Source organism: Papilio xuthus, unplaced genomic scaffold (assembly GCF_000836235.2).
Source record: "Papilio xuthus unplaced genomic scaffold, Pxut_1.1 DF824992.1, whole genome shotgun sequence".
Classification (NCBI taxonomy): domain Eukaryota; kingdom Metazoa; phylum Arthropoda; class Insecta; order Lepidoptera; family Papilionidae; genus Papilio; species Papilio xuthus.
The window spans coordinates 842,233-854,548 of record NW_013533657.1 but is presented as its reverse complement, the minus strand read 5'-3'; the positions used below and the strand labels follow the sequence as shown (position 1 = coordinate 854,548).

The 12,316-nt window shown below is 36.1% G+C and overlaps 1 protein-coding gene across 3 annotated transcripts in view; it reads left to right on the top strand.

Annotated features, from left to right (window-relative positions):
- The window catches only part of Pten (phosphatase and tensin-like protein), a 39,770-nt gene that overhangs the window by 25,014 nt on the left and 2,440 nt on the right, over positions 1-12,316 (top strand). Inside the window, exons 3-9 of one of the 3 annotated variants that reach the window (XM_013324654.1) lie at positions 2,212-2,353; positions 5,852-5,950; positions 6,172-6,353; positions 8,604-8,811; positions 9,039-9,136; positions 9,257-9,392; positions 11,856-11,916. In XM_013324654.1, coding sequence (XP_013180108.1) covers positions 2,212-2,353; positions 5,852-5,950; positions 6,172-6,353; positions 8,604-8,811; positions 9,039-9,136; positions 9,257-9,392; positions 11,856-11,916 — 926 coding nt within the window. Of the gene's footprint in view, positions 1-2,211; positions 2,354-5,851; positions 5,951-6,171; positions 6,354-8,603; positions 8,812-9,038; positions 9,137-9,256; positions 9,819-11,855; positions 11,917-12,316 lie in introns of those variants that run through there. The other 2 variants (XM_013324655.1, XM_013324653.1) reach the window with 2 other exon arrangements.

The following is a 12,316-nucleotide window of genomic DNA, read 5'->3' as shown; positions in this document are numbered from 1 at the left end:
TATAAAGGTCGGTATACACTAGTGTATTTAATATAATTAATTTTATAATCTAACCTTAATTTAAAAACAAAAAACCAAAGCTCTAATAGAAGAAATAGCCATCTAATGTATGCCTTTCAAACATTTTTAATTTAAACTAAATAAATCGGTTTAGGGTCTAGGGCGTTATAATGGAATTTACAAACTTTCATACATAAAAACAAACTTAAATATGCGCGATAAACTACTCTCTTTATCATTTGAATAACAAAGAAAACTTGAACGTTTTCAAAATTTATTTTATTATTGAAAGCTTCATTATCCTCGAATAAGATAGGCTTTATTTAATATTATGAAATGTTAGTACATAATATTCGTTGCACCCTAGTGTGTTGTCGCTTAATGCCGTTAAATCTCAATTTAATAGTGAACGTTCGTGTTTCGTGCAGTAATCTGGATTGTGAAGATCATTTGTTTATCGCGTACTTAGCTTTTAGCACGTGACCGGTCCGACCGAGTGTTAGTGCCCAACTGATAGTTAAAACTAATGAACCTTGGCCACACTCAGAGACGAATAACTTCCCAGTCTCTTAGTGTATATTTAATCTAAGCATCTAACTACTCTGATTGGCAGTTAACAATGTTGTTAATTATACTTTTAAAAATCGCGAGGAAATAAATAGAATCTTTAATAACTAGTTAGTCAAATAAGGGAATTCTTCTTCGTGTAACTTTCCTTTTGGTCTATCAATGTATTTTGTAGCTGTATCCCTCGACTCTCCGCGCGGAATTAAAAAAATAGTAGTCTATGTTTTCTGCCAGACTGTGTTTCACATCTATACCAAATTTCATCGAGATCCATTGAGCCATTGTAGAGATACCACCAAACAAACAATTATCCATCCGTTATGCCTTTTCCTTTGTATACTAAACCTATAACGGTTAGTTATATTTTCTGTCTTAGAATTAAAGAAGCCTGAATAATATATGTAAAATCAATGAAATACTTATTTTTAGGTTTCCACACACCCCTCGCTTTAATATGGTGGGCTTGTGGGAGGGTGGGTATGGGTTGGGGGGATGTTGAATCAATCTTTGGAAGCCCCTGTACGGGCTGCGGCGTAATGAATTATAAATTAGTTTGTCGCTGCGTGGGCACGCGCTTTATTCATATATTTTGTCCTAATGAACTGTATTATGAATAAAGCGAATGCGATTTTATTTAATGAACCTTACCTTTGAGATATTGAGGATAATTTATGAAAGGAAATTGTTATTACATTCTCTGAATTATTTCTCTTTCGTTTGATTAGTTGATTATAAGAAGATATTTTTGTATATGTTCTTTATTGATTGAATTGAACTATATGGACGTAGAGTTTCTCTCCAAGCCGTGAAATAAAGAAATAATAAATAAATGCTTTATTGTGACACTAGTATATACAATTGTGTGGCAGCCTTGGTTCTTAAACTAGGGCAAAGCCCTGTGTTTCAGGAGCCAAGGAAAGACACAAAATTAAAAAAACTTATTAAATTATTCAAACTTTCGTGAGACATGATAATAAACAATTATTTATAATTTTGAACATGTAGAATGATGAAGAACAATGTAGATTTCATCAGTTTTACACTACGCAATCAGAATATGGATATGAGTACACTTTAACCGAATTATAGACCACTAAAAGCTAACAGATGCTGAATCATTTCTGAAGATTAACGGTCTTGTACTTTCGATTTTTTTTCGTAACCACCGAGGTTGTCGATCAATGTAAAAAGGGCTAAATATATGAAAAACTTTTTTTTAATTGAGCCACAAGTATCAGATAACTTGTAGTCCGTCCGTCCGGTCCGCACTTAATACTTCCGGTGGGGTTAACTCGCAAATATTTTCTCACGGCAATTTGCATTCTTATAAATATTGTTTACGATTCGTTTACCGATTTTTCCGGTCTATGGCAAAGATTCCAGAATTGTGAGTAATTTCTATCTTACTGTTTTGTGGTGTGTTTCTTTATTTCCTGAAGTATATCATGAGCCAGTGTTTGGACAGTTTTTGTAATAAAACAATACAGAAATATGTAACATACTGTATACCAAAACAAAACAAAATCTATTCATTGAGTGATAGTAGAAATATAATACATTGGTTGTTTCTTGTCTCGTTCCTTTATGAAATTAAGTTTAAAAGTAAATGGGCGAAGTTTTTATAATGTAACTTTTTGTTTGCAGGTGGTGAGGTACGCGTTTGAGGATCACGCGCCGCCGAAGATCGCGCTCATCCAGCCGTTCTGTGAGGATGTGCACAAGTGGCTCAGCCAGGATCCCAGGAACGTAGCCGTCGTGCACTGCAAAGCGGGCAAGGGACGGACAGGTGGGATATAGGAATTTGAAAACGAAAATTCCGATTGACTGTGAATTTTCACTGCACATGGATCTTTACAGAACCATCTTGTTAATTTTGTTTTTTGTATCATAATGAAAGGAACCAAACTATGTTTATGTACAGTCAGCTGCATAAAAAGTAGCCATTTAAAAAGCTTCAAAAACTAGTATACGCCTTCGGCTTAAAAATATGTATGTATACATTCGTCCGTAAGTTTCCAACTATAATATGTTATGACGAATTCGTGCTTACGTATCTTTGAAACCGAAGACCTATACTAGTTTCTAAAGTTTTTAAGTGTATACATAGTTATGTAGCTGACTGTACACGTGTTTCAATGGTGAAAATTCGTGAAAAACTGCTCTTTAGTTTTTTTATTATATACTAGTTTTCGTTCATATATTTTGCACCGCAACATATTGGTGTACATAGTCTTAGTAAACACATAAGAGCAGATTATCTGCCTCTCTGAGCCTCTCATTAATCACGGACAAAGTATTTCTCAGTGGGACGGCGTATTGTTTATTGTAACGATTTGTTTATAAGATAAACGAGCGGAAGTGATGCCATTCTACCAAAGTAATTCCGGACATCGTGTGAGACGGACGTGTACAGTTAAAAATAAAAATAATAAACTATTTGAGTAGGCACGGGCTACTATGAGAACGAAGAGAGTTCTTGTGACTCTATTCGTCGAATATTCTGAGAGTCTCGATCGTACCCCAACACTTGTCGACAAAAAATGTATTATGATTTGGCTGATTTAGAAGCTCATAGCAACAAGTTTTCATTCGTATTATCGTGTTACTGACCCGTACGGCTTAAAACTCTCGACACACTGGAGCAGTCGCGTGTTACAATTTATTAAATCACAGGCATGCAGCGTTGATAAAATATTATTAAAATATAAACGTTTTTTTTATTCGTAATAAGTTAGTTTTAATCGTTGACTGCTATACAAAGTGGCCAGTATTAAAAATCTTTTGCACGAATGGACCGCTTGACAAGTGATATTTTACGACCACACAGAAGACCGTGATGTGGGAGTCATTTCGCGTTTCGCCTAGTGAATGTCCATGCCGGATACCTTATCTTAGTTCCCTTCTTCTTTCCACCTTATTTTTACAAGGTATGTGAAAGGAAAGTTGATTTATCAGGGAGGGGACGCAAAAGGAGAAATATCCATCCTTTAAGTCCCCTTCTCTGTTTATCAATTACAGACAAACCATATTCTTTTTGGCGGTTTTTAGGGAATTTAAGTGGCCGTTTCCTCGGTTGCCAATTTTTACTAATCAAAAATTTCTCGACTCTTCTTCAAATACGTTTTAAAAGAATAAAATGGTCAAAGGAAATGCGTAATTATAAATGATGTGATTCAAATAAATTACAAATATTTTTGAAATTTGTAAAGCATTCTAGTGTGTCTGAAGCTTTACGTGAGATAAAATATAGTGTCTGCATACACGTGTAGCGGTCGAAGAATAGATTCTCTCATAGTGCGAGTTCTCAAAAGAATATATTAAATATATGGCACGATTCTATAAGAGATATGTTGTCACAAAATCGCTTGGAATAATCACATAATGCATAAACGTCGCCAACTTTGTCATGTCAGTTTCCTTTCACAGACGAATGAACTGCCATCGATTTTAGATTATATGCTAATATACACTAGTATTGTGCGAAATGGAACGTTTGTTGTATGAGAGGTTAAAGTTTATGGCATCTCATTTGTGTTATTGATAACATTTTGAAATATACTGCAACTGTTGCCTGCCGAGATTTAACTAAAAGGATCTATCCTCTCCACTCTGTTTAAAGTCACATTTGCGTTTGAAGTATACTAACAATGAATGAGATTCAAATATCTGTTTCAAACAGTTTTGTTTTGCGTACCGTACTCTGAATTTATTCGTTATTACGTCATTAGCAACAATCAACTTAATGCGAACGTAACGTGATACGTTTGGGAGCGCCCGGCAACAAAGACCGCGCCGAAATTACACGTAGCCCACCGCACGACCCCCCCATTGTAGTGAACCGAACAAAAAGGAACCCCCAAACCGCGATCCACGCCGTAATTGCGAAATTTCTTTACGACCCATAATTGGCCGAATTACTGCACCGACTTTCACGCTGTTCCTCGTAAATTTCGGTCGAAGAAAAAAAATGGGTCCCTTTTGAAATCGCCTCGTCCTGAGACCGACGAAGGGGCGTAAAAATGCGATATGAAAGGAAACATTGAGGGCAAAAAGGTTGGCCATTTCACTAAAATACATGCCCTTTTCTCACGATTCCTTAAGAAATTTATTAAACTTGGTCGTTTTTTTCCCAAACACGAACTCCTGTGGGTAATATCTTTCAATATTTCTTTACAACTATGGTAGTGTTACGCAGATATGTCGCTAAAACTATTATACTGAAATAAAACGTGTAATTTAATAGCCGCCATGTTTGGATATAAAAAAAAGAAACGTCAGGTCCCCAGTTAAATTAATTTCGGTGCCATAGTGAAATGAAATGCATATAAAAAAGTTTGTCTATGAATGTGCCAGATGAATATGCATAGATTGTAAAGATGTTTCTCTTTGGTCGTAAAACACACAATATGCTAATGAAGTCTTATGACAATGCTGAAATGTTTAAAGTTCATCAGCCCCGTTAATGTATGAATCTAGGCTCGAATAAAAATTCTAGTTTCCTTCCTATGAATATCTAATATTTTCACTGACGTTAGAATTTTATATTTAAATAAGAAATCGAAAATTATCTGTTTATTACATTTTTATTTATGTGTTGTATTTTTATTATTTAACATTTAAATATTTGTAATCTCTATCGTGAAATAGCAAAAACACATACTGTAAAGTGGCTTGAATTAAAATAAAAAATAATCAGTTGCCCGCGAAAAATTAAAAAAAAATAGTAGCCTATGTGTTCTTCCATACTATGTTCTACATGCCATTCCAAATTTAATCGAGATCTGTTCTGCAGATACCTTCTAACATACATCCATCCATCCAAATATTCGCTTTTATAATATTAGTAAGATTAGTCTTAATATGAATGTTAGTTGTATGTAAAAAATATTTATATTGAATTTATTTTAGCCTTGAGAATAACTATTTTTATAATTTGTCTAAAAGCATCATCAAAATAATATGAGCTCATAAAAAATTTTTGAATATAAACGATATGAAACAATATTATATATAGAATTATGAGGTTTTTCCTTTTTGTATAACGATTTAATGAATATTTAGTTTATTTTAAAATATAGGAATGTCTCAGATTACATTAATTTATATATAAACAGATTTAAATACGTTTTAATTCGTTGAGTGTCATTTTTTTTCGAAGAAAGAGATAATGTGATATTTTTTTGTATGTATAGTTATGTTACTGTAAGATTTCATTGCAAAAATACACGTAGAAATAGTGAAAACTCAAGGTCATATGTTGACGTATGTGATGGTATAATTCCAGGCACGATGGTATGCTGCTATCTGCTGTACAGCGGACAGAAGGCGACCGCGGATGAGGCGCTCAAGTTCTACGGCACAGAGCGGACGTACGACGAAAAGGGTAACTGTAACAGTTTTAGATTTTGCAATATCGAATATTATAAGTATAAAAAAAATTGTATTGTCGCACTCAGAGTGGTTTAATGGTAACCGTTCGCTCAGTGTAGATTTCTCATACTAAGTCTACGCCGTGTATTTGAAAAGAGGATAAATGATACAGACATTGATAAAGAAGTTTTGGACAATGGATATGTTGTAAGTGTTTGCGTGTATGTTTTGCAGGCGTGACGATACCGTCGCAGCGGCGCTACGTGGAGTACTACGCGGCGCTGGTGCGCTCGGGGCTGCAGTACTCCGCCACCAAGCTGCACGTGCGCGAGCTGCTGCTCAGTCCGCCGCCCACGCTCAACGGCGCGCAGTGCACGCTCGAGCTCAGCGCCACCCAGCTCGACCCGCCCTTCAAGGTCACACATCATACACACGCATGCACACACATGCACACACATGCACACCCGCACACATACAGTCAGCGTCATATAGATCGTCACAGACAAGATATGCAAATATATAGGTACATCAAAAGTAATCAATTATATCGGTACAACAAAAGTCCTCAAAATAATAGATACATTCACCCTGCTCAAATACATCGGTACATACACAGCGTCAAATATATGAGTACATGCAAGATGCTCATAAATATCGTAGCAGCCACAGCGTCATAAGTAACGAAGCAGTCAAGGTGCGCAAAAATATCGGTACATTTGACAAAATTGAACTCTATCTCTATATACTTGTGATACAATTTGGAATAAACTACTTCTGTTACATTCATTTGACACTTTGTATTAACATTATAGGTTGTCCGGAAAGTTCGTTCTGATTTTCGATATAAAGCTTACAATAGACTGTAGCTGAAGTGGATTCATTTTCGGATTTCCACCATTATCAAACGTCACAAAAATTTCTATATTGTGAATAATTTCATTTCATTGGTTGAGATAAAAACTAATTTTTAAAATTTTAGCCAAAAATAAAAGACGTTTTAGGTATAGAGTCGTACCAATATAATTTAAAAACATTTCCAAAAATTTAAGAGAACAGGGTTTCAATTTTCCTTATAAAGCGGCACGAACTTACTGGGCAACCCAATATTTTTCTTCTCCTGTCATAACGCTTAAATATATTATAAAAGTTTGTCACGCCGAATATGACAGATAAGTAATAACTAATATCAAATTTTGCCTTGTCACAATATATACTAGTTTGGCGCAGTATTCTAGTATGTTTGCCGTAATATGTAAGTTTACCGGTTCGAATCTCAGACTACTTTTTTTTCATTTTATCAATCACGGGGTTATGTTTTCATAACCAGTAAAAATTTGGTAATGTAAAATTTTGCTCGACAATTTTTTTTTATAATTTTCGCTGTCGGGTAGAAAGAAATTTAAATAAAGTTAACAACAATTAGGTCAGACCATCGCCGGTGAAGTGAGTGGGCGGAGCGTGGATTGTCTTTGCGGGTTTTAAGAATGGTACGCGCGGAAACTATACGTACAATTGTTATCTACATATGTGTGCGCGCCCACGCACACTGGAATGTTTATTGCAATCGACCAAAAATTTGATGTAGTTTGGATATTGACATTCAGTTTTTTTTCTTTGTTTCTTAAATAATCAGTATCAGTAAAAGGTAAAAGTAAAAGTGTTATTTTTACCGGTACAAATTTAACAAACATGAGTAATAAACAAATTACATGTCAATAGCATCGCTTTATCTCCTTCATTTTTGTTTGAAATAGAAAAGTACTTTAACGGTCAAACTCAGTCCAAGGCAATATCAAAAAGTACCTAATAACTACGGCGATAGAGTTTAATTACATGTGCTTCGATATTAAAATTAAAAAGTTAAAATATCAAAAAAAAAAAATAGTTGCTTGGGATTTGAACCGCCGAACTTACGTACCAACGGCGGCGAACGGTAAGGCCACGAGACCAAACTAGCATATATGATGACAAACTTAAATTTGATGTTGGTTTTATCTACCTAATATCTGTCATCCACGTCGAACACTTTTAGTAAATTTTGAAAAATGGTTTGATGCAAAGTGTCAAATGAATGTAACAGAAGTAGTTTATTCCAAATTGTATCACAAGTATATAGAGATAGAGTTCAATTTTGTCAAATGTACCGATATTTTTGCGCACCTTGACTGCTTCGTTACTTATGACGCTGTGGCTGCTACGATATTTATGAGCATCTTGCATGTACTCATATATTTGACGCTGTGTATGTACCGATGTATTTGAGCAGGGTGAATGTATCTATTATTTTGAGGACTTTTGTTGTACCGATATAATTGATTACTTTTGATGTACCTATATATTTGCATATCTTGTCTGTTACGATCTATATGACGCTGACTGTACATACACAAAAAGTCTGTGACAGTACTCATTTCACATTTTGACAAATATTATTTATAGCTTATTTGAAATTTGGTCAAAGAAAAAATTCTGCTGGCAATAGCGTTTTAATATTTATGTTTGCTATTACTGAAATACTGTGCTTGAAATCATCCTTAGAGTCACAATTTGATCTTGTGTAATATAAAAGTTCGTTGCTTACGCTTTTAATCCAATGAGTAAATAGTGAGTAAAAGAATACGGTATAATGACCGCATAGTAACATGGTGCGTGGGTGTGTGTTGCAGACGTCCCTGGGCAGCCAGGAGGTGCGCAAGGCGGCGTCGTGCGTGCGCGTGCCGGTCGCGCACTGCACGCCGCTGCGGGGCGACGTGCGCCTCGAGCTGCACTGGAAGCCCAAGATGATGCGCCGCGACAAACTCTTCCACTTCTGGATCAACACCTTCTTTGTGGCCGCGGCCGTCGGCGCAGTGCGCGTGCCTCCGCCCGACGACAGTCAGTACCACTCATACCTCCTGCTATAAACATTTCACCCGCTGGACCCCGTGCAATATCACAACCAAATAGAAGACTAACACAATAGAAGTACAAAAACAACATTATTTTTCTCACTCTCTGATGAATGTCTGCCGGAGGCCCTATTCTAAACCTTTTACCCTTCACACCCGCTTATTACATTTTTTTTTACTGTGGTATAAATATGACCATTGCATGATACTTAGGTCCGAACTTGGAGACGTTCAAGCTGACGCTGAACAAGTGGCAGCTGGACGACGCGCACAAGGACAAACAACACAAACTCTATAGCTCCGATTTTAAGGTATATCTCATACTTTTTGATACAATATGTTATTTTTTGATGAAGAATAGAAATGTTTTTGTTAATAAAATTATTTAATTTTAAATAGTACTAAAATGTAGGTATAAATATGATTTTCAGGTGGAACTGATAGTTCAGAAGCAGCCGTCGTCGTCGACGTTCAGCGGTCACTGCGGGCGCGCGCCCTCCCCGCAGTACTCCTCCTCCTCCTCCGGCTCCGAGCCCGACACCGAGACCGACGGCCACTGGGACTCCGGTGAGACCCCGCCCTCCCCCCACCTCGAGACCTGCGCCCCGGAGGCCCCCAAGGTCCCCGAGGCCCTCGCGCCCTGCGCCCCCGAGGCCCTCGCCGCGCCCGGCGCCAAGCTGCCCAAGGTGTGCTCCGACCACGCCATCGCGGACTCCGTCACCGCCGCAAGGCCCCGCCTCTCCCTGGGCGACGTGAGGGCCTCCTGGCGGGGCTTCACCAAGTTCTCCGACAATAGGAAAAAAAAGCATAGAGACGACTCGTAGTGTTATCATTTGTGATGTTGAGTTATTATTGTGATTGTCATCGTTCTGGTGCAGGCACCGATTCATCTAATTTTGTAATTACTTTTTAATGGTGGTAAAACCTTACACAGTAATAATTCAACGTCACAAAAGCTTCTCGCTTTAAAAAAGGAGTATTTTCTTACAGTCGTCTGCGGCGAAGGAATATGGTGTCCATTTAGATGAGCTGAATGTTTTTGTTGGTGTGCCAGCCGCTCGAATAGTTAATAAATATTGCATACGGACTGCGTACGTAAATACAAGGTTATGTCACATCTGTCAGTGTCAGTTTGACATTTCATTAGCTATAGACAATTTTATTGAGATCATAGACAAGAAAATTAAATATTTGATTTTTATTTTCAAATTATGAAATGGAATACATAATTATTATTGATATTTTCTAAAATGCATGCAATTATTTTTTTGTGTTGAATAAGTGAAAAATATATCTCGGCTTATTTGTTGGTAGTTGGTCTAAGTGTATGAAACACAAATGAGCTATGTTTTATCAAATTTAATACTGACTTATGTGACGTTTAGTTTATAAGAATATTAAATAATAATTGTTGTTAGGTACTAAGCTGTTAAATTTATGAAATGGGGTATCGGGCAATATCCGTACTGATGATCTCTACAACCAATAGCTAATATACTAAGAACTAATTTATCTAGGACATGAGAATAAAATTGAAGTCTAGAATAAAACATTTATGACACAAACTATTGAAGATGTTTGAGAGACAATCGGATTTCAATTTCATGAGGATAAAAGTAAAAATTCTTTATTAATTAAAAAATTTCACAATTTCAGTAGTACATAAGACTGAAGACTGTATATAATGTTTTATCTAATATTATAAATATATTTTAATGATTTATTCGAATTATTTATTTGAATAAGAGAAAAATTTAGCTTTTATCCATACATTGTAATGGATTCTTAGGTTTTGCGCCCTAGCTTAGACTATTTTCTATAAGTTACAAAAATTACAAACTTCGTTCACTAAAAAATTTCCACTCGTATCATCTTTTTGGTGAATTTGTATGTATGGTGAAAGAGAACACGCTTTAGTAATTATTATAATATTATTTTCAATTAAATACCTTTGAAAATAATTAACGTAAGGGATGACATAAGCTTGTTTGCCTAATACGTTCTTTTTGTGTGGATGACAGATTTCTTTGTCTAATCTTACAAAGGCAAGGCCCTACTAAGTCTAGTTTTCTTCTCTTTAAAGCCAATCTTCGAAAAACAATAAATCCTGGCTATTGCTAGAAAATCATATTACATACATCTTAAGTGATGGCTCATAATTTCATATATATATGGATGTTTGATTAGCCAATTTGAATAACTGTTGAAATTCAGAAATAAAACTTTAATTAATATTATAATTAACAGTGGTAGAGCCCGCTTTAACATCTTCACACGAATTGTCCCGCTTCGCCCGGTGAAATACCACGACCACACAGAAGACAGGCGTCCAGTGGAAGCAATTCCGCGTACAGTCTGATGAGTGTGCGTCCCGGAGGCCTAATTTAGTCCTCTTTCTCTTCCCACTCTTTGTCTTATAAGGAAAGGATGGGAAGTGTAAGTGGACTTTCCGGATGAGAGGATGCATGGAAAGGGAAAATATTTTCTCTCTGTGCATCCTCTCCTCCGTAGATTAAAGGTAGACAATGCATATGCAATTGCGTATGTCTATGGGCAACTGTCACTTCCCTATTTCAGCAATTTCAGGTGGCTGCTCGCTCGCTTACCACCTTATAATATAAAAAAATAAAATCGATTTACTTGTTTTGGCGATTAATACATCCATATATGGGTTTATAATTTTAATAGACCTAAATATTGTAAACTATATCGTATTTTTGCTAAATAATTGTAATAAAAGCACTTATCAGTATATCAAAAATAAGCAAAGTTGATATGTTTACAAAATTTAGATCTTAATTTGATAGAGCATATAGTGTGGCCATATTTGGAACCGATAGGAATTAGAACGTGGCTTGTATGAGTCCTGTTGTTACAGTGCAATTCCACTGGCGAAACATTTTTATTGCAATAAATTTACCCGACGAAGGGTTTTTTTTTAAAATTGAGTTTTATATTAGTTTATCGTTAGTGGAATTGTACAGTATTGTGTCGTTGTGGTGTGGGTTGTTAACTTGTGGGTGGTGGCAGGGCCGGGCTGCGAGCGCGTCGGCCGCTACCGCCAGCTGTCCCCCGACGACGCGCCGCACACGTAAATATATACATACATACACACATACATACATACACACCATGTATATACATGTACTAGTAATACATTTGTCACTTGTCATACAACATTTGTTAACATGTATAATATTTAGAAATAACTCGAATAATTATAGGCCAGGGGTGGCAAACTTTTACGTATTAAAGTGTTATTTTTCTATATCTGAATAGTTTTATGAGGGCATAGAAGTGGCATCAAACTGACACTTTTTTCGATTTTCTGATTATTTGACACATTTTCTAGAGCAAGGATCACTCGAGTTTTGTCTTGTTTCGTGCTAGTTTTAGTTTAAGAGACGTGCCCAAATTATTGTATCGCGTACCGGTGGTTTGCCATCCCTGTTATATTGATTTTTTCAAATTACACATTTCTATAACAAATA